At 39.6% G+C, this 26,389-nt stretch overlaps 1 protein-coding gene across 5 annotated transcripts in view; it reads right to left on the minus strand.

The window, feature by feature from the left end:
• hspa12a (heat shock protein 12A) overlaps positions 1-25,142 on the minus strand; it is a 45,836-nt gene extending 20,694 nt beyond the window's left edge. Inside the window, exons 1-3 of one of the 5 annotated variants that reach the window (XM_047603161.1) lie at positions 23,266-25,142; positions 4,148-4,224; positions 3,169-3,293 (exon numbers count right to left, since the gene is read on the minus strand). In XM_047603161.1, the coding sequence (XP_047459117.1) occupies positions 3,169-3,293; positions 4,148-4,224; positions 23,266-23,305 (242 nt within the window). In that variant the 5' untranslated portion in view covers positions 23,306-25,142. Of the gene's footprint in view, positions 1-3,168; positions 3,297-4,147; positions 4,225-23,265 lie in introns of all 5 variants that reach the window. The other 4 variants (XM_047603160.1, XM_047603163.1, XM_047603164.1 and 1 more) reach the window with 4 other exon arrangements.
• Positions 25,143-26,389: the final 1,247 nt, after the last annotated feature.

Raw genomic sequence — 26,389 nt, forward strand, 5'->3', positions numbered from 1 at the left:
AAATCTTCTGAGCAGGCTTTATATGGAGGAGGCAACTGTGGCTCAGTAGGTAGAGCAGGTTGTCCCCGAACCAGAGGGTTATTGGTTCAATTGCTGGTACATGGGCCACAAGCTCAGGATTCAGACACTGGATCCTTAGCTTTGAACTGGTGTGTGAAGCGGCTGGGTAGATGTACCATTGTGAATGTAAAGCATTATCTATCTTTTATCTATACGCACAGGTCAATATTTATTGACCTGTGCTTGGAGGAAATTCTTAAGATATATTTTTCTCTTCTTAGGACATTCAGGAAAATATCTTAAATTTAACTATAGAATCTAAAACAAGATGTGATCAGTCACTCAACTCAACTAAACCAACTAAAGGTATTTAAAAGCATTGTCCTTAGAAGGGTAAACATAAAAAGCAAATTCTGCAAAAATCTGTAGTGGAAAACCAACATATACAGATTTATGATGAACATTACTTTTTTACAACATTAAATTATATATTATTTAATGTTGTATAGCTATCCTTACTAGCTAGACTTGGGCCTCAATGATTGACAGCACTGTGAACTCTGTCCTCCATTCTAGAACTTAGCCAGCCGTCTTCTCTTCAGGAAAAGCCAGACATAATCCATCTTCCTCTTAATGTGTTTGTAAGAGAGAGAGCAAGTAGAAACAAATGAATGTGCTGCACACTGTGCCACAATGAAAGGATTTTTAACCCTGAGTCAATCTTGTCTCCCACTGGACAAGATCAAAAGCACTATAGACACTTTGGAAACGCCCCTTCCCCCTGTATAACTGCTGCAGTTCCATGGGTAGGGACCACTGTAGATACATAAAACTTTAAAGGAATCAGTAAAGTCGTCTCTGCTGTCCCCTTGTGATTGGTCCAAAGATCAGTTGTTTTGCAATCCCACAATGAAAACAAGGGAAACAGCCTCATCATCATCTGCATTCTGAGGAAAGAAATTCCAAAAGATGGACTGAAACACATCAGCTTCCAAAAACATACCAGCTTTTTTAAGCAAGTCAAGTAGCTGGCGTAAGTCTTTTACCTTTAGTTCAGTTGTTGCTGCGAATAGGGAGTTTTAAAGTCTTGCATCACATACTGAAGGAAAATCTTCTTCTTTCTAATCTGTCTAAGCCTGTCATGATCTCACAGTGTAATAAATGTAAAGAAAAAACAAACTGTGGGGCAGAATTTGCTGTAAATGTACTGAACCACACTCGAGTTCATCACATGGCAATAAAGCTGGTTGGCCAACAGTCAATCAAACCATGAGAAGAAGAGCAAAGAGATGAAACCTGGTAAAGTCACAATACTTGGCAGTGAGAAGGAAAAACAAAGCCAACGTGTAAACAAGTGTGGAGGAAAAATGTGTGGGGTAACTCCCTCCCTCTCTTCAGAGAGAACAGGAAGTGAGATCTTAACTGTGAGTTTTAATATCCGTCTACTACTCCTGAGGCCAGTCAGCTTTAGGGTCTACCACAATAAAACTCTAGAACTCTAGAATTGCGTTTATTGTTAGAATGATGTGGATCTGCTGAAGTCAGTGAACAGAGTGGATGGAACGGCCCGATCACTGCATCACATGATATAAGTGATGAAAGCAATCATTGCATGCTTTTGGTGAATAGTCTTTTTATATAGCACTTTTCGGTCTACTCAAAGTACTTTACAGTCACAGTGACACATCTGCCCATTCGTTCACACATGCACAAACACATTCACACACCAGTGCCATGCACTGGGAGAGAAACAGTATTCTGGGAATTGAACAGCTAACCCTCCGGTTTGAGGACAACCCACCCCACCTACAGAGCACAGCTGGTGCTTTCACCCCTTTTTCCTTCTTATTAAGCATGCACATACACTTACACCCATACACACGCTCACTCACATGCCACATGCTTGGTGTTTGTTGTAGTTGTGGATGTTAATTGATTGTGGTATGGTTGTTAACTGATATTAAATCAGCATTCACAGCGGGTTGTTCATGAACCAGAGAGTTATCGCTTTAGTCCTGCACACATGCTAAAGTACCCTTCAATGTGACACCGAAGACTGAGTTGCTGACAATGCTTTGTGGTCGGGTATGAAAGTGTGTGTGTGAGCAAATGAATAAATGAACATTTAACATTTTAAAAGAAATGTCTTGGTTTCATTTATATGCATGTGTAAAAGGTTGGTAAACCTTCAGTAGGCTGATGTCCCATTGTTATAAATTTTAGTTCATAATGATAATCATTACACAGATATTTTATAATGATCACAGACAGTTAGAAATGATCATTTATAACCAATCTAATATTTTTATTTTATTTAATACTTATATTTGTTAAGGATCATGGAAGGTTAGTAATTATCACTAATAATGCAGAAAAGTGCAAAAATAATTACCTTTTATTCAATTCACTTCACTTTGATTTTACTTATGCTAGTCAATAACAATAAGAAATGTCTTAAGGCTCTTTACTCACTCCGCTTTCCAGAGCAAGCACTGAAGCCACAGCGAGGAAAAAAATCCTTTTAACAGGAGGAAACCTTCCGCACGACACAGCTCATAATAGGGGAAACCACCTAATTCTCTACATAATTTGTATAATAGGCCTGGGCCGCTCAGGACTTTCATTTGTCTATAAAAGTAAAGCTTGTATAGCTTGTAGTCTGATCTGTTATTTCAAACTGCTTGTATTTACTTTCAGGATACATGATTCATATGTGTTACTAAAAGCTTGAATGACATTTATCTAAAAAATTATGATGAAATATGTTTTTTAGTATTAAATACCCATAACAATATACACAACTGCTAAAGTAACACTAAAAAATGTTAATCTGTTTATCTGGATCATGGCTGTGATCAGATTTTAATCGAAAATTTTTTACACCTGATCTGCCATCAGGTTTTTTAAACCACTTTGGCAGAAATAATGTGTAAGGTTGATTGAGAAAATAGTAAGACCAAGTCACTGAGTTGGCAAATAATGTTTACTTTTAATTTGTTATTTTAAAATTTGAGTAACTCCAGGTCTACTATTCTGCTTATGTGATACAGCTGGTTTACTGAGTTCAAACCACATAGGCCACTATCAGCAGAAATATTGTGTTGATGTAGCTCCACCCCACCCCCATCCTCTTCCTTAGTGAGAGTCTGCATTGCAGTACTGTCCTACCTCATAGTGTGGATGCACTCTGGCTCCTTAGTGAAGGCATAAGCATAACCGCTGGATGTGGTGCCAAAGTCAATGGCAACCACCACCACAAAGGACGGCCCTGATGGCACCTGGTCTGTGTCGTTCTGCTGTACACAGAAAAGAATACACAGAAATATAACAAGACATATAACTACTCTGACAGTAAGACCGTGGGATAACTATATTCTAATATATTAATCTTCTTATTCTATATTAGTTTCAGTATAGTGGCATGTACCAACATTATGCAATTAAATTTCAGAATAAAAGTGTCAATCCATTACAGAAACAACATGATCCGGTAAATTACAGTTACTAACCAAAATGAATGTAGTTAGCACAGTGGTGAATGAAAGTGACATCGATAAAAAAACAATGAAGTGGTCTGCAGCATTGCAAAACAGTATTTTAGAATAACTGTTGCAGAATGAGAAAAAATAATAAGATTTAATGATTTGTCCAGATTTATGCAGAATAGTGCAATTTTGTCTGTAGTAGATTTTATAAACTTTATGTCAAATATAGATTATTTCAGAATCTTTACAACACCTAGTTGCATTATATGCCTTCTGCACATCAGCACTTCCATTTACGATCCCTTTCACAGTTAAAATCAACTACAACTCAAAAGCAACCTTCACACATCTAATTCTGCTAGCATAGGAGGAATGCTAGGATACGCTGGTTCAGAAAGAATTTCTCACCACCATTAATCTATTATTGTTTATTTTTGCACTGAGCAATTGTAGTTCATCTAACACTGTGTATGCAAGGTATATGAGCAAACATGGGGAAACAATGACTAGCCAAAAAAAGAGGGAGTAGACGAGCCCCACTCTGACTACAGAACTCTGTATAGCAGTATGGAAGTATGGAGAAATGTTTCAGCAGATATATATATACATGGTCTGAAAAATAATTGGCACTAGACTGACTTTGTTTGCAAAAAGTGAGTTACCTGGGCGTGTGAGGGAGATAGAGGGGTGATTCCAGGATCCCCCATGCTCTTTGCTGGAGAAGGATTAGCCATGGCATCTGTACAGAATGTAAAACAAACACCTTAACATCACAATCAAATTATATTATTCACTTTTCATTAATGTATAAATTTATTTTGTTAGTTATGCTTTGCCATGTACTAGGGCTGAGCGGTGTACCAGTTCATAGTGAATACCGGTATTATTTTCTGTTTTGATAAGAATTTTTAATATACCGGCAGACCAGTGTTTTTCATTACACAGCGTTCCGAACGCTGCCCCATGAGACACTGTTTCAGACCGGACCATTTTCAATGTAGAGCTTCTAAACATGCATGGTGTGACTGCGTCACTGTGATGCGTAGTGAAGATGGAAATGTCCAAAAAATGTCCAAGCAGAACAAGAAGTGTGTCGGTTGTTTTTTGGGGGGGTGAAAATATGTCCCAGTACCTGTTTTGGATGACCTGTCCTCCGGCTAAAACTGTCCCCAAAAGTGGCCCCAATTTTAAAAAAATGCTGAACACACAGACTACCATTGGGGATTGTTTGGGAGAGATTGTTACTATGGCCTGTCCTGACTGCATCCATCATAGGCTGGTTTGGATCAGCCACCAGACAGGACAGGGACAGACTGCAGAGGACAATCAGGTCTGCAGAGAGGATTATTAGTACTGACCTTCCCTCCATCCAGGACCTGTACCGGCCCAGGGTCAGGAAGCGGGCCGGTAAAATCTCCACTGACACCTCAGGTCAGCATTACAAAATACTGTATGACAAAACCACCCGGCACAAAATTAGTTTATACCCCCAGGCTGTCGCTATGGCGAACTCTGAGCAGTCACAGAGCACGTGACCATTCCCAGTTACTCTCATTATATGTACATACTACTGTTCAAATTCACAGTATATACTATTTTATTCTGGAAGTCTATTTATGTTGTACAGTTTTTATATTTTTCTTGCAACATTGAGCAAAGTGACCGGAGTCAAATTCCTTGTACGTGTTCACATACCTGGCTAATAAAGCTAATTCTGATTATGACGGTAGTAGGCCACACTGCCACTGCCATTACAGACATAGCAGTTTAAATATGTTTGAATATGAATAAATATGTCAAAATAAATGAAACCACAATTGTCCTGTTTCTTCATTTCATCCTGATTTACTGTTTTACTACTAGTGTGGGATTATCTACAACATTTACTTATCATCACAGTAAAATAGTCCATCCTTAGTAAATCTACTGCATTAATTCCTCTCTCAACTAGTAGAAAATGTTGTGAACATGATTATCCATGAAAAAAAAAATAAAAAATACCGTCAGAATTTTGAAAAATATCGTGACATACATTTTTGGTCAAACCGCCCAGCACTAGCATGTACTGCTTTGAATGTTGTATTAGTATATTTGACAACCAGACAACATTTTCACAAGATTAGATGGTCACAGATTTCTGCATTCCATTTCAAACGATAGGATGCTCTCTTCATATTCTATTGTTGCAATCATTATTTCAAGCCAACAAGAAAGGACATGTAAATCAGACTTTGGGCACAATGCTACATTTACCTATAATAAAAGAAACTAGAACAAGTTGCTTGGAGGGCTGATTGGTCAGATGAACAAAACACCAGCAGGAAGGTTTGTTTCCAATCAAAATGATAAGTGGGGATTATTGCAGGGTCCTGACACAGACCAAGTGGCTCAGAACAGAATCTGAACAGCAAATTGCAGCAGAGTCTCCATTCTGCTATTGAAGTTGATCTCTGTAAACTCAGTGGCCAAGAACTGAAGTCATGCCCGCTTTCCTGGCGCAGAACTGTGAACAGGTAACATCTTCAAAGAACAGAAAATTCCTGTTGCACCTGTCTTTAAAATACAATGACATTTCAGTTGAATTGGAGATTGTCTCCCCATTGCTAACATCATTTTCATTAGTCTAGCTTAATAGCCTTCACTGAAAGTGTTCTTTGAACGCATACAATAATAATACTCCCTCAACGTATTGTAAGTGTCTGGCAGAATTGTCTCTCAATGGGACATCTTGTTATCCATTCTATTTTTCCGCCTCACTCACCCTTTTCTCTTGTCCACCCCTACGGAGTGGATGAGTGGTCTGAAGACCCATAATACACTTTGCCAGGCAATTACGGTGCAGAATTACAGACCACCTGTGGCTACACTCTATCTAGCAGCCTTCCAGCTCGTCTCTCTGCGACCCCCGGAAGCCCACTCCCAACACTTTTACAACCTGGATCTTTTATACGCAATGGTTATAAAAATGTAATCACGATTAGAGAAGTAAAGTGATTGTAATCCTGTGATCGATAATATCTCGAGCGCTGCATTACTGAGATTTGACTCACCTATTCTTCCTTACATGCTAGCACAGTTTGTTTACCTGTACATAGCGACATCTCAAAACTGACATTCTAGACAGTCAACTGTGTGCTGAGAAGGTAAATGTTTACTGACAACACTGATCCATTCTCTTAGTTCAATTTAAAACTAAATGTAGAAAAGATTTGATGTCATATCAGTTAATTCTGTGTGAAGTGCCATAAGCTAAGGGCATGTACAGACCATGCATTAAGATCCGATCCGGTCATGTAAAAGACAGGTGTGAGCATTTCAGAGATCTGATCTCTGACCACATATAGGGGTGGTCTGGGCATGTGTCGCATGTGTCGGCATTCCTTTTGTGGTGTGAACACAAAGTATCCCGAGTCACATTAAAGACAGCCTATACTCATTCACTCATTCACACAAAAAGTAGAAGTAAGTATTCAATATGAGTACAATTATTGATGTGGTCATGTTAATGTATAACGTACATGGTTAAATTTTCCTCATTTACCAATATCTTTATTTAGCTTTATAACCAGAGATTATGGTGTGTATAGAAACTTCTAGGGTTGGAGTAATCATCTGAGTTTTGTTTGGGTCTACTAAGGCCAAAAAGTCAAAAAGTAATAACTTCACATGTGTTCCAAACCCATAAACCAGCGCTGCTCTTGGTTCTGGAGCAGCTGTAGAGATCCATTAGCTGTCATAATATTCTACTGCGCCCACAGAAGTCAGTCACTTGTGATCGTAAAACTCATATCAGTTCTTAATGCAAAGTCTGAACAGGCCTTAAGTGTACAGATGTGGACAAAATTGTTTACTTGTGATTGCACTTGTGAATGGTAGTTTGTTTCTTTGTGTTAGCCCCATGATAGTCTGGCAGCCAAGGTGTACCCTGCCTCAAGCAGTTACAGACAATAAATGAATGAATGAATGTGGTCCAAGCTTCATTCTGACGTAATATGCATAAAGTTTGGTTTATAAGATCCCCAAAACTTAGTGTTTTATTTTTCAGAACAACATTTAGTGCTAGAATTCACAATATAACTTATTCTGTAAGCGCGTCAATATTTCAGTAGCTCATGGTGATAAAGTAACTATAATACAAGTTCATTCTCACTACAGGACATAGGCTACATCTGCAGAAGTCCTGCTCAACTTTCCTCAAATACTGACAAATATTTGAAAAGTGGCAGGTCCTTTTACAATCATAGATTGTATAAAAATGGACAACGTGTCCCAATTCCTTGCATTGGTCAAACTGAGGCTTGTTTCGCCATCTTGTGAATTTGGAGCCAGAGTCTGATCAATATGGTCCAAGAGCAACACAGAGCCGCACAATCAATGACCTGCCCACACTTCCACCATACTCACTCATATTTTCATTAAATTAATACTGCACTCTGCTCTACCTCCATCAATTACAAAAAAATGCTGGATTAAACACTGTACTTTTTATTTATTCATTCGAACAGTCATTTTGTGACATGATGATGACTTCAAGTTGCCATTGGCATGGCAACTTGAAGTCATCATCATGTCACAAAATGACTGAAACCATGTGTTTAACTTTGGCCCAAGGTTTACATGGATTCTAAAACTTTGTGCCGATGTCCTTGATGTAGTTAGTACATCATCACAGTATCATGATGGTGCAGACAAAGATGAATCATTTAACTTGAGTATGTGAGCAAAATACAGAGAAGTTAGGCTGATCAGAGAATCTTGTGCAGTACTTCAGTTGCCTTGATCCTGCTGCTATAATAGAGCACATTAAATTACAAGACGGCCAGAGGACCTCACTAACACACACTGACCTGGAAAGCATATTTTTTTCATCAGTAAACAGTACTTGATGTGTTCTTTTTTAGCTACAGCAAAAGTTCCTCCTCTTATGTCTCAGGCTCTGAGAAACAGTTGTTTGAGGAACAGATGGAATGTGAGGCCAACAGGAAGTCACTGCTCCTGCTGAGAGGAGTATCAGAGTCTTTGCATCAGCAGCACCATAAACATTGCAATGTTAACATGACTTCAGCAGGCATTTCCAGAGAATACACAACAATACATGCTGATGCTTATATTGCCACCTAAAGAAGAAGAAGCAGAAGCAGCAGGTACTATGACTTCACCTCAACTAAAACTCTTTTTGATATATATATTTTTTTAATTTCACTAGTCCATTATACATTTTATCATGTAAACTGACAGCGTGCATACATTGGATGGGGTACACCCTGGACAGGTCATCAGTCTATTGCAGGACTAACACACCATGCGTTTACATGCAGAGCTTAATCGAGCTATGCTCAAAATTCGACTTGCTGACTACAGTCCTTGTCTCAGTTTACATGCAGCACAAGAAAACTGTTCTCCTCTTTCACACTAGGTGGCGATACATGTCTTTTCGGCAGGATTATACCACGTTAATACGGTCCGATTTCCGGTTGACCTATTACGTGATATAATAAGCAAGAGTCGTTCATGTGGCAGACTGGCATTTCAAACAACAACCAGACGGATAATAGCACATTTTCAAATCTCGTACGTAATGTTCGCGCTACTTCTGGTGCAGGTAGGGTTGGGTGATATGACGATATTAAATCGTGAACGATTACAACGTGAAGACGATCTGTCACACTGCAGAGATCGTGGGGTCGTCTAGGGCACATTCTATAAATTGCAGTTCTATGCAGATGCACCGACGCACCAGACATATTACGTCGTCAACCTGACCGACCAATCATAGTGAATTACGAGCAGTGACGCGCTTTCTTACCCGCCTCTTTGTTTAAGTGTGTAGCGGTAGCCGCATGGAGAGCCATGGCTGAAAGCCAAACGGAGTTGGTCACTAAAAAAAATTGCACTTCCATTATATGGAATTGGTTTGGATTTTCCTCAACTGATGAAGCGCAGGCAAATGTTTAGTGCAAAGTTTGCACAGTACAGGTTCGCACGTCGGGTAGCAACACGACAAACCTGTTGAATCATTTGAAGAGGAAGCATCCCAAATGCAGGCAAAACTGCAACTATTTAAAATAAAACCTGTTAAGAAGGGTTCTTTGGACTAAATTGTCTTTTTTTCATTTTTCAATTTAAGATCGTGATAAAATGTAAATCGTGATTATATTTATAAAAGATCGTGATATGATATTTTTGCCATATTGCCCACCCATAGGTGCAGGTAAGATCCGCGCTATCCCTCAGACGGTTCTAGCGGCTCCGTTTCTATTCTTCTTCTGCGATCGGCTTTCTTGGACATTTTTGTTTCTGGGTCACACGCCAGCGCAGTGGTGGCGGAGCATGAGCACACGCATTATCCGATTGGGTGTCTCAATCGGATAATGAGAACTCCGATTTTAAATCAGCCAATCGAGCATGTCTTTGGAGGTCCAAGCTGGATTTGAACCCAGACCTTCTTGCTGGGAGGCATCAGTGCAAACTGAGTATGATTATTACTAAACTGAAAACACATTCTGAATTTTCATCTCAAACAAAGGCTATGCCATAATTCAGTCTACCGAACTATATCTGCTGTTTATAGTTGAGATATTTTACGTCAAACATGCTCATAATTATGTGAATAAACCCACAGAGAATCTTGATAGAAAACAGCAGTACTCTGTTAGTGACATCTAAGAAGCATACAAAGCAATGCACCACCTTTTACCAACAATAGCAGAACCAGAGTCTCATTAAATTCAAAGCAAATTTCACAAGCCACAAGCAATCAAAGAACCACATTCATGAGGGCGCCGGCAAAATGAGTTTGAGGAGAATGTGCTGTTTCTTCTTCCTATCTGAGGTCCCATTCATTTGTGCCATGCAGTGAGAGAGAGAGACCCCCACACATACTCTTCCCGGCTGACTGCATCCACTTGGCTCTTAGCCCAGACACACAGTCCAGAAAAACAGCCTGACAACAGCTGCAGACACTCAACACACGCATGTCCACACATACTAAAGTGCACACAGACCTGTACAGATTATAACAAGCAATGATATAGCTTTCAAAGGTGACTGGCAACATACTTTTAGAATGAAGCGATTAAAAAGTTGTAAACATTCAATACTAATCATTTTTGTGCCAATCTTTTTCATTGTTGTGGTAGGTAAATAAGTCCTCTGAAATACATTAGATTCGTAAACTCACAATCATTAGTGTGCAATAATATTGAAATTATTTTCTGATTTTTGTCAAAGGGTTGAGAGAGCACGATTATATGGAATTTCTTCTCTAGCCAGACTCCAGGGGCCTCATTTATCAACCGTGCATACGCACAGATGTGTCCATAAAGAGAGCGTAAGCACATTCCGACGCCAAGTATGGAATTTATCAATTTGTACTTAGATATGTGTGCCTAGATAAGTGTGTAAATTTAAGCACAACCCATAAAAAGAGTTGCAGTGTTAATGATAACAATGAATGAATGAATAATTGCCGTGACAAAATATAAGATATAAGATATATATATATAAGACAGTTGTGAGGGGACAGTTGTGAGGGGACAACCTGAAAAGAAAGTAGTACCATTGCTTATCTTGCACTATTGGATGATTTTGAGAACCGTGAGTGTGTTTTCAAAGAGCGTTCCGATCTGTGATTTAAAACCAATGCTGGAGCAAGAGACAGAATGCACCAAAGCCATCTCCAGCACGTCTTTGGAAAGTGAGAGATTTCAGATCGAAAGTGTGCGTGGGAAAATAATCTCTACATCACTCAATATTTCCAGCTCCAGAGCACAGGTAGAAAAGGTCCTCTTTCTCTTTGCCATGATTTCGGTGAGGGTAAAAAAATCCCTTCACACATTCTTAAAGCGGTTGTTGCTACGCAAGGTTTGATAAAAGAGGCCCCAGTAGTATAATGTTTCTTGTATCAGAGGTGAATAATTAACTGGCTGATTTTGTGAAAGCTATTACAACATTTTAGTCTACTCCTACTACTGACATTACTTAACTTAGGCGAATGTATTTGACATGATTCTACGCAACAAAAAACTCCAATAACTATTGCTCTTTATTTTGTTAATAGTTTATTAATTAACAAATTAACAAAATGCAGTGAATGAACAGAAGAGAAATCTAAATCAAATCAATATCTGGTGTGACCATCCTTTGTCTCCAGACAGCATCAGTTCTTCTAGGTACATAGTCTTTGAAGGAACTCGGCTGGTAGGTTGTTCATCTTGGAGAACTAACCACAGATTTTCTGTGGATGTAGGCTTCCTCAAATCCGTCTGTCTCTTCATGTAATCCCAGACACAGATCAGGGCTCTGTGGGGCCATGCCATTACTTCCAAGACTTCTTGATCTTCTTTATGCTGAAGACAGTTCTTAAGCTTTATGTTTGGGGTCTTTGTCCTGCTGCAGAAAAAAATTGGGGACACTCATCCTCCTCCCTGATGGTACTGATGACAGATAAGTATCTGCCTGTATTTCTCAGCATCCCACCATGCTTCACTGTTGCCTGTAGACATTCATTATTGTAGCCCCGATGAACAAACTGCCTTCTGCTACAGCCAAATATTTCAAATTTGACTAATCGGTCGAGATCACCTGCTGCCATTTTCTGACCCCAATTCCTATGTTTTCATACATAGTTGAGTCTCTTGGCCTTGTTTCTATGTCAGAGTAATGGATTTTTGGCTGCAGCTCTTCCACTTCTCCAGACGGTAGATAAGTGTACCTGGGTCCCACTGGTTCCTGCAAGCTCTCAGCTGATGGTACTGCTGGACATCTTTCAATTTCGAAGGGAAATACGCCTGATGTGTTTTTTATGTGCTGTACTAGGATTCCTTGGCCGGCCTATGCGTCCCACAAAATCCCTGACTTTGTGCAAGTGTACCTATAAGGATTGATGATGTCTGGAAGGCAAAGGGAAGTAACACCAAATGTTGATGTGATTTAGATTTTCTTTTGTTGCCCATTTTGTAAATTGATAAGTAAACACGCATTATTTACATTTTCCAAAGCATTCTTAGTTTACAGCATTTTATTCACCCGTCTAAAGCTTTCCCACAGTACTGTAACACGCCTTGATTTTGGAAGTCTGCTGTAAATCAAACAGTCAGACATCGACAGTACAACTGTATGTAAGCTAAATGCAAAATAATTGAAGGCGATTAAAAGATTAAAAGAAGAAGATCAAAGGCTTGTTTTCATATGTTCTATGGTCCTAACTGAAAGACACTAATCACTGCTCAGATACAAAGTTGAAAACATCCGGAGTAAGTCACTCTAGTCCAGTAAATTTTGGTCAGTTTTTTTCTCCTTATGATCTACTAGCTGTCCATTCTGTGCATGTACACTTGATGGTTTCTCCATTGGGGCAATGAGGCAATGCACCTCAATATGGAGAAAAGAAATACTTTTTTTTTGCAGACACATTTGCTCATATCTCTTTTGAATGATTTCAGTCTGCTTGAAAAGACACTGCAATGTAATATGATCGGTTTTCGGCAGAGCTCTTGAAATATCATTTTCTGATCCTCAACACATTGTTCTAAAATGTTCATTGTTGTTTCACTGTAGCCAGTGTACATGGCACACATAGCCAAACCTTGTAGCACTCAAGGTCACCTCACATAAAACAGCACTACATAAAACCTTGTAAGAATAAAACATACACTGCAAGATTATAAAAGCAGATAGCAATGAGCGTGTTTAACTGAGAAAGCTGTTTTAAAAAGATGTGTTTTGAATCTAGATCTGAAACAAGCAGGTGGTCCAATTTAGGTTTTTATTGTCATTTCGACTATATTTAGTCTCTTCTCCTACAAAATAAAATTTGCCTGGAACGTATCAGCTCTCAAAATAAAGATAACCCAGATTATAGAGTTTAGTTTAGTACCACGTTTTCAATGCCTGCTCAATACTGTTTACATTCTGGGTCTACGACTGAGTCAAAGCTGGAGTTGAACAAAACTGAAATCAGCAGTTCTAAATCACACCTTTTCACTTATATCCACCATTGTACCTTTCAACAAATGCTGCATGCTTGTTATATGGGACTAGAAACTCAAAATTAGCCACCTGCAGGAAAAGGCGCTAAGCAACAGACAGAGTAGGGCATTGTACCAGTGTTGTTTTTATCAACAGTGACGATGACGAAATTATTTCACTGACGCCCCTTTTTTCCATGACGATAACGTGATGCTGATGCAAGTGTACTACGTTGTCATAGTGACCCATGTCTGAGTGACTGTCTGAAACATGGAGGAAAATGTAGCATTTCAGACGTGTTGCTGTTTGTCATGTGTCTAATGAACAGCACACTTGGCTTCTGTAACGTTAGCAGCATGTTTATCCACGATCTGGCAGGCAAGATCAAGTTTAGCGTATGTGTTCTTCATCCATTGCTCATATTTTGGGCATGTGTTCATTGCATTTTAGCAAATACTTTACTTACTTCCTTTGGCATCCCAGATGCCAAAGTAAGATTGAACACAAGATAGAACACGTTCCCACTACCAAAGGAATGTGGTCATATGTGAACACATACGACCCAGACCACCTCCAAATGTGGTCAGAGGTCAGATCTCTCAAATACGATCTCAATGTGTGCTGGGGGGGCTCACACCTGTCTTTTACTTGATCATATCACCCAGATTTAGATAGATAGATTTTAATGCACTGTCCTTAATGCAGGTCCTTAAACCAAACTAAATATTTTTTCTGTTATTTATTCTAGCCCTAACTAAAACTGGGTGGTCAAAATAACAAAAATATGTTAGTATAACACAAAATGAAGACACAGTTGAATCAACAGATCTCTCTGAAATGGTGAACACCATAACCTGCATGAAACTGAAGATTTAGTGTAGGACTATTCCATTAAATTAACTGGCAGGTGAGTGTATCTTCAAATGTGTCTAATATTGCCAAGATAACAAAGTGTGATGACAAAGTGTGTTTGTCAAAAACAAAACAAAGACTTTTATATGACACAATGAACAGAGATGTCTGGGAGAAAGACAGAGCAAGGCAGGAAGAGGTCACTTTCTGAGGAAATGCCGTAAAATTTTCTGTGGAACAATGGCTTTCCTTCCTGCCCGTCTGTTATGGTAGAACTGATACCAACAAAAGCTCCACTCAAATACGACAGAAGACAATTCTCTTAAACCGGATTTGACAAAAATAGATCATTAATGTGTTGACATTCATGTCAACACGCCATTATCCGTAGTCACTTCTAAAAAGTCATCTGGAACAGCTAACTTTTGGTAGTTAATTTGCGCATTATGTTTTCTTAAGATACTTTAATGTTCTAGATAGAATCCTCAGACATGCTTTTCTTGGGGTGGTTGCAATTTTAAACAGTCCGTGAATTATTTAAAAGTGAGGAAGCACTCATAGCTTAGAAGTGCAGGTTCACATTTTAATGATACACTGTGTATGCAAGATAACTTGTAGTCCAATAGTTATGAGGCTGATTTCAGGAGATATTCTTTATTACCAGCTGTCCACGCATCAGACCCTTTTTCAAATGGTGTCTGACTGTAGTTTAGAGTGACTTTGAAGGAAATGATATTGAAACAATATATTTGGTCTACTAAAATCATGATCACAAGGCTATGGAAAACTGTGAAACATGCTACTGCTAGAATATAGAACAATGAACAAACAACAACAATAATATTGTTTTAGCCAACGACTAAAAATGATAGAGGCACGCACACACACCTCCGTAAAAGTGTGGTTGTTCAACTAATGTGGTGGCCTGACCCAACCCTAAAGCCAAGCTAGAACAGACATTAAGTAAGAATTCAACTAGGTTGTCTAGGTTGGTAAGCTGCATATTTTGAAGCTGCTAATACGGTCTACTAGTGCAAGGATTAAAATGATTGTTAATTCTTTAACTCTGATGCTGATGCTGATCTGCTTTCTCCTTCAATCCAGATGGACACTGGTGAATCTTGTTTAAAAGGTCTCACACCGGAAGAACATGGGCAGTCTGGACAAGAAAGTATTAGAAAAACTAAAGAAAAAAAAATGTGGGAAAGTTGTACAGTCTACCAATGTTTTTAGCCATCCATTTAATTAGCTGCAGCTAATAAAGGCAGTGATGTCTTGGCAGTGATGTGATATGTTTTCATGTGTTCAGGTTTAAAGAGTAACACCAAGCTAGAATTTTAAGGCCATGTGCACACAAAGATTGTATTTTCTGAAATTGGCCATTTTCTGAATCGCTGACAAAAAAAGCTTCGGACAGGCGAAGTAGCCCCCAGAAATGTTAGCATGTAGATGGAACCACTGAAAACGACTGAAACCGCTGCAGTATTTATGCCAGGTCTTATGTGGTGCTGTAAGGTTACTCCCTGAGACCGGGGGAAGACCTGGAGCGTGCGCATAAGCTCTTGCGTCTTGTGGCCGGCTTAAACTGAGGTCACAAGGCGGAGCTATAACATCGTTTCCAAAAAACTTGGCGATCAGCATTGAGACGAAACCACATGGGGCAGCATTTTCACACTTTCCCACTCTGGAAGCCAGTTTCAAAAATGTGCGGTTTCGGGCTCTGAAAACACCGGCTCTGTTAAGACGGTAAGTCTACACACTAAAAACATTTTACTGTTTACAGTGGAACCCAGCGTCATGTAAACGGAAAGTGTTAAACCTCAGCAGGTTGCATGCTCACACTGACATAATACTTCTTAACTACGTCTCAAGAGCCTTGGTGTGGAGAGCAAAATCAGCGGAATGATTCAGTTAAAACACCAGTTTCATTCTGATAATGGGACTTTTGTAATTGATAGTGTAATGAACATTCAATAGAGTATCATTTAAGTTTCAAAGCAGTTCCAGAGAAAACCTTTTTTTTTTTTCTTTCTTTTTTAAATTCAGGGACCAGGCCAGACTACAGTGCTGGACAAACATGGTCATCAAGTTCAAAGTGGATCCATACAATGTATCCAAAGTTTCAGTGTTTACTGAGTCAGGAGAAATTCAAATTACCCCACAATATAAAGGCGAATATATAGAAATCTATCACAATGAAGTCTTCCTCAAAATGTTTTGTTTTCCAGATGAGAGCTGTTTCCTCCCACCCTCTTTCCCGGTTCCTATCTGATGGCCTGTATGGAGCACCTCCCCCATCCTGTAACTCCCTCTCCTCCACACATCACCACCTCCTCCACCACATGGCTTATGTCAGAGGCATGACACAATCCTGAGTAGGGCCTCTCACTTCCATTTTCCCTGCAACATTTTGAGCTATGATCTATGATTTTGGGGATTAGAATGATTATTCTATCATGCTGAGTCTGTTTTGGTCGTGGCAGACATTAGGTCGTGCATGCTATGTTGTATTTTATATGAAGATATAAGGACATTGGGGCCTCTTCTGAATTCTGTCTCAGATTGTGTCGCAGTTATTTAAGCATCACATCCTCAGCTACTGTGACTAGTAGATGCAGTACAACAGTGAATGCTACTGCATTCATTTCATGTCTGAAAGGGGCTCGGCATATAGTGTCTACAGCTTATCCAATGCGGAGGTTGACATTTAAATACAAATTCCTTAGTATAAGACAACTGGACTCTTAAGGGCTACTCTCTTAAATTCCCAGTGTTAATATATAAAAGTGATACGGGCCAGCCTTTGAGAACTCAATGGGCCAGGCAGCTAAATCACCTGACACCTTGACACCCACTATCAACAAAAAACTCACACCTCCAACCTCTTCCAGATGTTCACACACAGATGTCAACAACATGTAAAAGCCACTTTATTTACTACGCACAGTTATGTAAATGAGGTACCTTTTGGTTTCCTATCCAACTCAATCAGATGAGAAGCTTTACCTCATTTCAACCACATTCACACGTACCAAAACAATCTTTTTTTTCTCTGGTTTTCCTTGATGCCATTTCAAGAACTTTGAGTCTTTACAGTCCGTAATCCTTTTTAGCTCACTGTAGTGGTGAAGCAACAGTATATATTGCCCTATCCACCCAGCACCGTCACAAGTCTGTAGTCCACCATTGTACTTATGAGATATCAGGGGCTAGAGGGTCAAAGCAATGACAACATCGTGTGGTATCAAGCATCCACACAAATGAAAAAAGAAACTGCACAGGCTCCGTAGCTACAGATCCTATATGCTGTCTTTTTCACCCTGGGACCTGGACTCAAAAAGGTGCCGTTGCAGTCACCAAAAAAACAGACACGAACTTATTCATGTAAACATGGCCACGTCCACACGAATGTGATTTTTGAGTGAAACTGCATAAGTCTTGGCAAATTTCTGCCAACCATCATGACAGAGCATGATTTTATGGTGAATTGAAGCACACATTTTTAAATCTAGGTCCCAGGGAGAAAAAGACAAATACGGAGCCTATGCAGTTTCTTTTTTTTATATATGTGGACGCCTGATATGAACACAATGATGTCATTGCCCCACCCCTCAACCCTCCAGCCCTCAATGCCTCATAACAACACCATCAGTGGCAGACTACAGGCTTGTGATGGGCTTGTGATATTAAACCTTGTTGGATGGCTAGGATAATATATACTGTTGCTTGTTTGTATACGCCATGTAGGGTTGATGCGCATGCTCTGCACCCTCTTCTTTTTTTAGCTGAATCCTGTAGTAGAAACAGCACCACACATAGACCTGGGACATGTACTACAGCCTTTCTACAACTAGATGCTGTTTTGCAATGGATCCATGGAGAAATTCTTGCAACGACCCCAAGGAAAACCAGACAAAAAAAGATCTTTTTGGTATTTGTGGACATGGCCTTAGTTACAGCTGAACATGAGGTGCAGCTGAGAAAGTCAGTTAGTAGTGCTTTGTATTTGCAAATTACATTGTGCTTGCTGTGAGTAATGGCTTAGGTGTATTGTATCTTTTGTTATGATTTGTTGCCAGTTATATTTAAAATCAAGACAAGACCAATCATTTTTTAAAAAAATCAGCACTGCAACGGCAAGCAATGATTGAAGACATGCACGGAGAAATACTTTTCCTACAATTTTCGGATGTCGGCCAGTCATTTTGACAACCGTATCTGTCGGATCATTCAGCATGCACACACAGTTTGCTCACAGTTTTGATCTCTACGCAGGAGAGATTAGCGGTTCACTGCGAATAATAGCATCTGGGAGCTCACGCATTTCCACTTTTCCATATTAACAACATCTACTCAAATTCCTGACCAATCCGATAATGGTTGATGGACACCTCACGAGAAAAAAGCTCTGTCTGGTTGATGTGTTGAAAACAAGCTGCAACAACTCTATAAAGTAATTTTGTTCTTGCAGGCCTAAGAGCGAGAACAAATTTCTCGCTTTTGCAGAGTATGTAACAGCCTTTACAGCACACCCTCTCCCAGTGACCCATTCAACATTATAGCTTTCCAGCTTGTGCTTCTTTCGGTTTTAATTAACTTTTTAAAATCCAACAGACCGTCGGTGATCTGTTAAAGCACGCAGTATTTGAATTAGAGTAACTCACAATGGTTTGTGCTATTGACAACATTCAAAGTGTGGCTGAACACTGGGAAGTTGTGCTTTTGTCTGGAAGACTTTCGTGACATCTCAAGAGTATGACTAAATTTGTTTTTACCAAGAAATTCCTTCAAAAAACTCTCAGCCAACAGCAGCGATGCATCACCATTACTGTAATGAAAGCTTTTTTTCCAGAAAGTGCAACTTCGCAATGTTCAGCCACGCCTTCCATTTTGTCCATTTTGTCCACTGAGTTACGGTTATTGAAATACCACAAGTTTGTTTTTTTTTTTTTCATGCACAGGTGGATGTTTAGGTCTTAAAGGACTACACTATTATGTGTAGTGTCAGTACATTTTAAACATGAAGGGAATTTATTTATGAAGAAATTCCATCTGGGCACCTAGGTTTTTAATTTTAGACCTTCTAAGATAATGGTTAAGGATGTGTTCTAACACTTATATTCTAACAGCAATGTTTTTAGACACAGATGCTGTTCCGGTCTGGTTCAAGTTAATGCTCTTCATAGAACTGGAGCTGTTCACATTTTTAATGTTTGTCTTTGTCCTCTATATCCTGCTCTTACCTTGTGGAGTCCCCAGGGCACTCTATTCTGGGGGCAAACCTATCATCCCTACAAATCCCTTTGAAGTCTGTTCTTAGGAAGTACAGCATCATTGTTAGGGAGATGATAATATGTAGCCATATGAGAAACTGAAATGTAAAGATGCCAACTCATTAAAAAGTGGACATCAAAGAGTTGCCTGAGACAAATTTTGTAAACTTTAATGTGACTGAAACTAAGGCCATGATATGTGGGCCTGGTGATGCCTGCGACACCATTACCGCTGTGGATATAGCAATCACTCATTGCCAGATTGCTCAGTCATCTTACTCCTTACCTCAGCCTGTTTAGTTATCAGCCAACCTTTGCACTCTTACTACCATGGTCACCATCTCCACCTACTAGCAGGTCTACATAACCACTCTTAACCTGTCCTAAATTGAGTCTATATACATTTGAATCTAAACTATTGATTCTCTCAACTATTGATTGTAACATGACTAGCAATCTCTTACACTGTTCTCAAACCAGTGATGTAATAATCTTTAGAGTAATGAAATTAGAAGCCAACACCCCTTAGGATGGCGAGAGAAATGGTAGACAATTTTTTTTAAATAACATCTTATTGCAGACTAAGAAGGATCGACTCAATCAATAGCAAACTATGACTGCCTCCCTTACGTAAGACCCTAAAACAGATCAATATAGTGTAGTATTCTGTTTAGATTATGAAAAGAAAGTGTAGAAGCTGTGTTGCCATAGAAAGCGCCCAGGGTTTTATTTATTATGGTAACAGTGCAAAAGAAGAATCGTCAGTTTGGAGGAGGCGTACAAATATTTTGCAGACAGGATTTAGCAACATAGATGGTAAACTGAAGGCAGTCTTTAGCACTTAATTTCACTTCAAATCGCACATCATCACATTACATTTAGGACTGCAACAATTATATTTTCAGTCTATTCATCTTTTTTTATATTAATCTATCAACTATTTTCTGAGTATCTGATTAATCCTTTAATTAATCCTTTAATCCCTCTAATTAAATTCTTAAAAATGTATTCAAACATAGTCATGGCATATTTTAGCATAATATCTATGAATTAAGTAAAACATTTCAATCTTTAACTTTGAAACAGTTACCTTGAGGCAGTAAAGTTAAGTATATAGCAGATAGAGGAATCTGGGCAGACACAGGGAGCACCCAGTGAGTCAGCAGGTTCAAACTCAGAACCTAACCACGGCATGATCATGCCACTTTCATCTATATTATTTATCTGCTAAGGTTTAGACCCACTTAGAGTGTAACCTTAGAAGAAATCTATGCCATTTAGCTTTACAGGTCCATGTGTGTGTGCAGAAAAGAACTGCTTACAACTCGTACAAGTAATTGAATGCAGCAGTGCCATGCTAGTGATTAGCATCTACTCTAGCAAGTCTCTGTTGAGTTCTTATCTGAAAAACAACAGATGAGGACCCAACGGCAACTCCCTGGCACCGACCACCTACCAACATTCCGATAAACCACACTGTAATAGCTCAAAAATACTGATACTGCTGTCTTGCTGATTTGAGGACAGAAAGCCAGCAGATCTTTCCGTTAAGATGCTCATGCTTGGAAACTGCTACACTGCAGGGTCGTTTTGTTTTAGTAAGTATTCAACTTACTGGGTCTCTGATTGGTGAAATCTCACACTCATGTCGACCAAGTTTGGGCTTTTATTTTTGGCACACATAGCGACTCCCCAACCTATTCTAAGTAAAATGATGATGTTGACAGTTTGTTATAGCCCCAGTTACTTCCCACTTCTAAGACAGGGGGTTAACACTTCATGATCTTTAGCAAGACCAACAAAGTCATCAAGCTATTACTTACACAGTTGCTTTTGTTAATATCAGTTATTATATAAGAACATGATATGACTGCTGCGGCAATATAACTATTTCTCTTGTGGCAACAATAAAGTGTCTATCTATCTATCTATCTATCTATCTATCTATCTATGACAATAAACTAAACTTCCTGCTTGATGTTGTGTTTATTTGAGTGTAAAGCTAGACTAGCCTTATCTTTCATCGGCTTTACATTCATTCAGTTGTAATTTGGCTTAAGGCCCTCAGCAAAAACACTTCTACTGTAGGGAAAACTCTGAACAACATGCATGTGTTCCTATTACGCTGACTTGTGGACCCACTGAGGTTCAGCCAACATATCACCATGAACAAATGGATTCTTATGCTGCAAGTGCTGCTGTAAAAATCTAAGATAAATACATATCCGGCCCATCACTAGGGAGTTAATAATATTACACACAGACAATTTGCACAGTGAATCTGGAGATGTTACGCCTAACTGTTTAATAAAATCGCTAAAATTGTCTAAGTTGTTTAATAGAATTAGCTGCCCATGTTCAATAATGTCATCTAAAAAATGATATCTGGCTGTGAGTGTTGGCATTTTCTTCACTTAGAGCTTGTTACAAGCAACTTCTTCTACCATTCTGATACACATATGGCACAATTAAAGTTCTCCTTTCACAAACAGCTGATCACAGTCATGATGCAGTTCACAGTATAAAAGTATTCTGCGCTGTTATCTGCAATCTTTTTGGAATACTTTTATTGCCACCCATCTGACAATCGTCTTTTAACACAAGAAACTTCAGGATTTCAACACTCAGTGCTGTTCTCATCCTTGCAGGTCCTCATTAGGGTGTAGTCTCTATGGCATTCAATTAGTTACATTACATAACACTGGAGTGTGGCCAAGTCCTCAGAGAGGTTAGACCTAGGCCAGATTTTAACCTCATACTTTAAAATTAGACATAATGAAAAATACCTCCCCTTTGGGGATCAATGAAGTCTATCTAAGTCTAAAAGAATGGTACACTGTGCAACACTGGGCTAGACCCACTTAAAAAAAAAAAAAAAAGAAGTTAAAATACAGTTTTAATGGGGCGTTAGTGCAGTATGAGTATGCGTGAAAGTGCTGAAATTGGATAGGAAGTGCTGTATCTTAGGTCTGAGACAACGAGCAAAATGAGCCAAATAAGTCCCCCGATTGTTGCTACAGTATGGTATGCTTATATATATATATATATATATATATATCCTCCATGTGCAGATAAAAACATACTGTTCCAGCTCCGGCTGGGCGGGTGATGAACGATGCGCTACCTGAGGACACGGTGCGGACTTTCTTTGCTGCATTGAGTCACAACTCCGGTGGGACGAGACATGTGACCAAATTCTGCACCGTTATGGAGGATTGAAGTGGACCGTATCTGTTCCCCGGGTCGACTACAAACGAGCTGAGTCACCGAGCCCAGCCTCTCAGGCAGAGAACACGTAGCCAAAATGATAAACTTTTAATCTCGCCATGTTTAGCTTGAGATGCTTCTCCGTGCAGGCCAGTAGGCGAGGTCCTGCACACTGCGGTTGCCCTTGGAAAACCAGACAGGGTACAGCTCATAGCCTACAGACTCCCTGCACTGCAGTAGAGATGTCGTAAAGACTTTTGAGGTTGCTTTCCATCGTAATATAGCAACATTTAGTGTCCGTATCCTTCACTTTGACCGCTAATATCAGGAAGCCCACTGGAATGTACGTGAACGCGTCACACACGCGACCACACGCCGATAAAACCGCACGTGCGCGTACATTTGTTAAGACAGATGACCAAATGACCAAAAAATAAATACTGGAATCTTCACGTGTGTTGCGAAATACGCCAGCTCACCTGCTATAATCTTCTCTGTCACCGTCTCTTTCTCGGTCATGATGTCCCGCAGTTTCACCTCCTCCCGAGCCTTCTCTCCGATACAGCTACACCAAGCAATTTTCCTGGTTTACTTGGAACACCGGGCCGAAGAAGGAAAACATCAACAAAGACACGCTTTGCGCAGCTAACTCGACCTTGCCTTTCCCTTCGCTTTGTTTTGTCGCTTCGTGAGTTGTGGAAAAGGCGTTAAAAACACATGTAGAGGATTTGGGGTCCGTTGGGTTTTGGACGCAGGAAGGGGGGCAGTGAGCTTCGGCAGAGAGGATGTTGTACCCCAGACTTGCTGCTGCTCCAGTCCGCCCCTCCCTTCTCAGCCAGGGCTGTCCTGGACTGGAATGCTGCTCACTCTGCTGAATGCTGCAGTTCCCATCTGGGCTAAGAAGGGATGCTATGCTGGCACACAAGCAGGAGTGCAGCCTCTACATGCTCAGGACAGACGAATCAGTATTAGTACGTGCTACATGTTATAGATTGTTTTCTATTAGGGGTGATTCTGGGGTCAGGGCTTTAGGGGTGCTTTAATGTCAAACTGTTTCACAAAGCTGTTATTTGGTTAAAAAAAAAATACAGAAAATGCTTTGCATTTAAATGAGAAGAAGTAGGAACAATAACTGCAAAACCAAACAAAAAGATTTTTTTCTGGGACAAAGTTTAAAAGGGTTAGACATGCTTATGTTTCCTCCCATTAAGATGTCTTTGACTAATGATATGCATAAGCTGCACAACTGGTTGAATTCGGCTACATTATATGCACTTGTAATTTACTCTTGACACTCTTTTCCTCCTCAGTTTCCTCAGTTGCCCCATCTGCTTGGGGCCAGCCTGGTAGAGACAGAAAAATGAATGGAGAGGAAAGGAGGGGAAGAAAGCAGTAGGAGGAACAAGATGATGCATGTGTCTGTCACATATATATTAACTATTGAATACTTAATGCTCAATTAAAGTATTCATGCAGCATCTCAATGATACGAACGGGAATACAAGATGTAGTGAATGCATATCACTATTTTGTTGTAACTGACATAAAACATTTTTTTTTATATTTAAACTACTTGGTAACTTGGTACAACATGTTTGCTGACTTAAGACACAGTTTAGTTTGTTTGATCACAACCACAGTTGATTTGAAACATGTTTGAAAGAGGTTTACCATTTTCTGACATTACATTTGTTTTACAGTTAATTTAATATGATTATGAAGTGCCAGAGGGTAGGTGTTTAGTTTGTTACTTCCAGGGAGGAGTCACAAGGTGGTGGTATGTCAGCAGGTAGTAAAACCAGCTGTTCTTCACCTGCTGATTTGGTGAATGAACTGAGAGGGTGGGGGGGGGGGTCCTACTTTGCTGACTGCTGAATGTACAGATAAGGGCACTGTTTTGATGTTTTTTAGTATTGTGGAAACTTTTCACTGTTTTTGTTTTTTAGCTTCAATAAATGTATACTGATCAGTGTTCCTTTTGTGAAATCGAAGTTTTTATTGATCTCACAGCCAGAACGTCATGCAGGTAAACTCCCTTTCCCCTACTTAGCCTATATGTCTATATAGCACTCCACAGTCGCTCAATAATAATGTATAAGCTCATCATGATGTGAATGAAATCTTTATGGATTATTAGGTCAACAGTCTTGTGCCAGTCAATTTGTCTCACTGTCCTTTGCACTCTTTGCCTTGATCTGGCTGCATGTTTCCACTCAGTGATTCTGCAACATACAGTAAATGCATGTATCAAAATATGGATTAAAAAAGGTGATCAAGGATGCTGGAGGCTACACCTGATTCAGCAGACACCAACATTGCTGTTCGATCACACTAAAGTCCTTGTTAAAGTAGTAAGCTGCTTGCCTACTAAACATAATAAAACAATTTTGGATTAAGCTTTATACATTAATCAGCCACAACATTAAAACCACTTACAGAAAAAATAAATAACATTGACCATCTTGTGACAATTCAGTGTTGTGCTGGGAAACTTTTGGACATGGCATTTGGCTGATGATACTTAGACATGTAGCACCCACCCAGACCAGGGCAGGCATCTCCACCCCTTAGCAATGACACTCCTTGATGGCAGCAGGATGCAGGCTGTCATAGACACACATACAAAAACAGTTTAGGAACAAAAAAACAAGGAGAACAGCACAACGTGTTGACCTGGCCTCCAAATTCACTAGATCCCAAACTGATCAAATACCTGTGGGATGATCCACGGAAGACCTTCCCCTCAACCCATAGGACCCAAAGACCCCCACTAACAACATTCTGTTGCCAGACACCACAGGACACCCTCAGAAGGCCCATCTCCATTCTATGATGAGTCACAACTATTTTGGAGGCACAAGGGAAACCTACACAATATTAGGAAGGAGGTCATAATGGTATGCCTGATCTGTGTATTTAGCCATCATAGAAATCTACCCGTGTCCGTCATAGGACCCACATACTGGGTCTTATCCGGTCCTATGTTTGACCAAACTTTGTTGTTAATAAGCTAGGAAACAGGAGAGGCTGTTGCTCAACTAGCCTAAAGAAAAAATCAGAAGCACTCTGCTGTTTACATCCTAATTAAGGTCATGGTAGTAGGCAAAAGTGAGTAACACTGTGTATAGTGTGCACATTTACTTGATGAATGGATGGATTCAGGAGTTAAACATCAGGTTGAATTCACACTCAGGATAATTCCATTCTCATTAAACCTGATCCAGCCCTGCTCTCCATCATTAACTACTCTCATTCAACTGGGTCCGCAACAGATTATTTTGAAATTGCCAGTATTCTGCCACTGCTTCAGAAACCCACACTCACAATGACACAATGATTATCTTAAAATTACCTTTTCTCAACTGCTTAAATTGATTGATGATCACTATTTTCACTTATAAATCTGGTTTTACACAAGCACAGCCCAGAGGCAATTCTTTTAAGGGTAACAAGTGATATTCTCATGTGTACTGGCTATGGTGAACACACTATTCTCATCCTCCTTTGACACCATCGCTCATGCCATCACACTGTATAAACCTCTGCCCCCTGTTGTGTTGTGTCCTTCAGGGGTCAGTTCTGGGTCCAATTCAATCTAAATTA

This window comes from Mugil cephalus, chromosome 13 (genome assembly GCF_022458985.1).
Source record: "Mugil cephalus isolate CIBA_MC_2020 chromosome 13, CIBA_Mcephalus_1.1, whole genome shotgun sequence".
NCBI classification, from domain to species: Eukaryota; Metazoa; Chordata; class Actinopteri; order Mugiliformes; family Mugilidae; genus Mugil; species Mugil cephalus.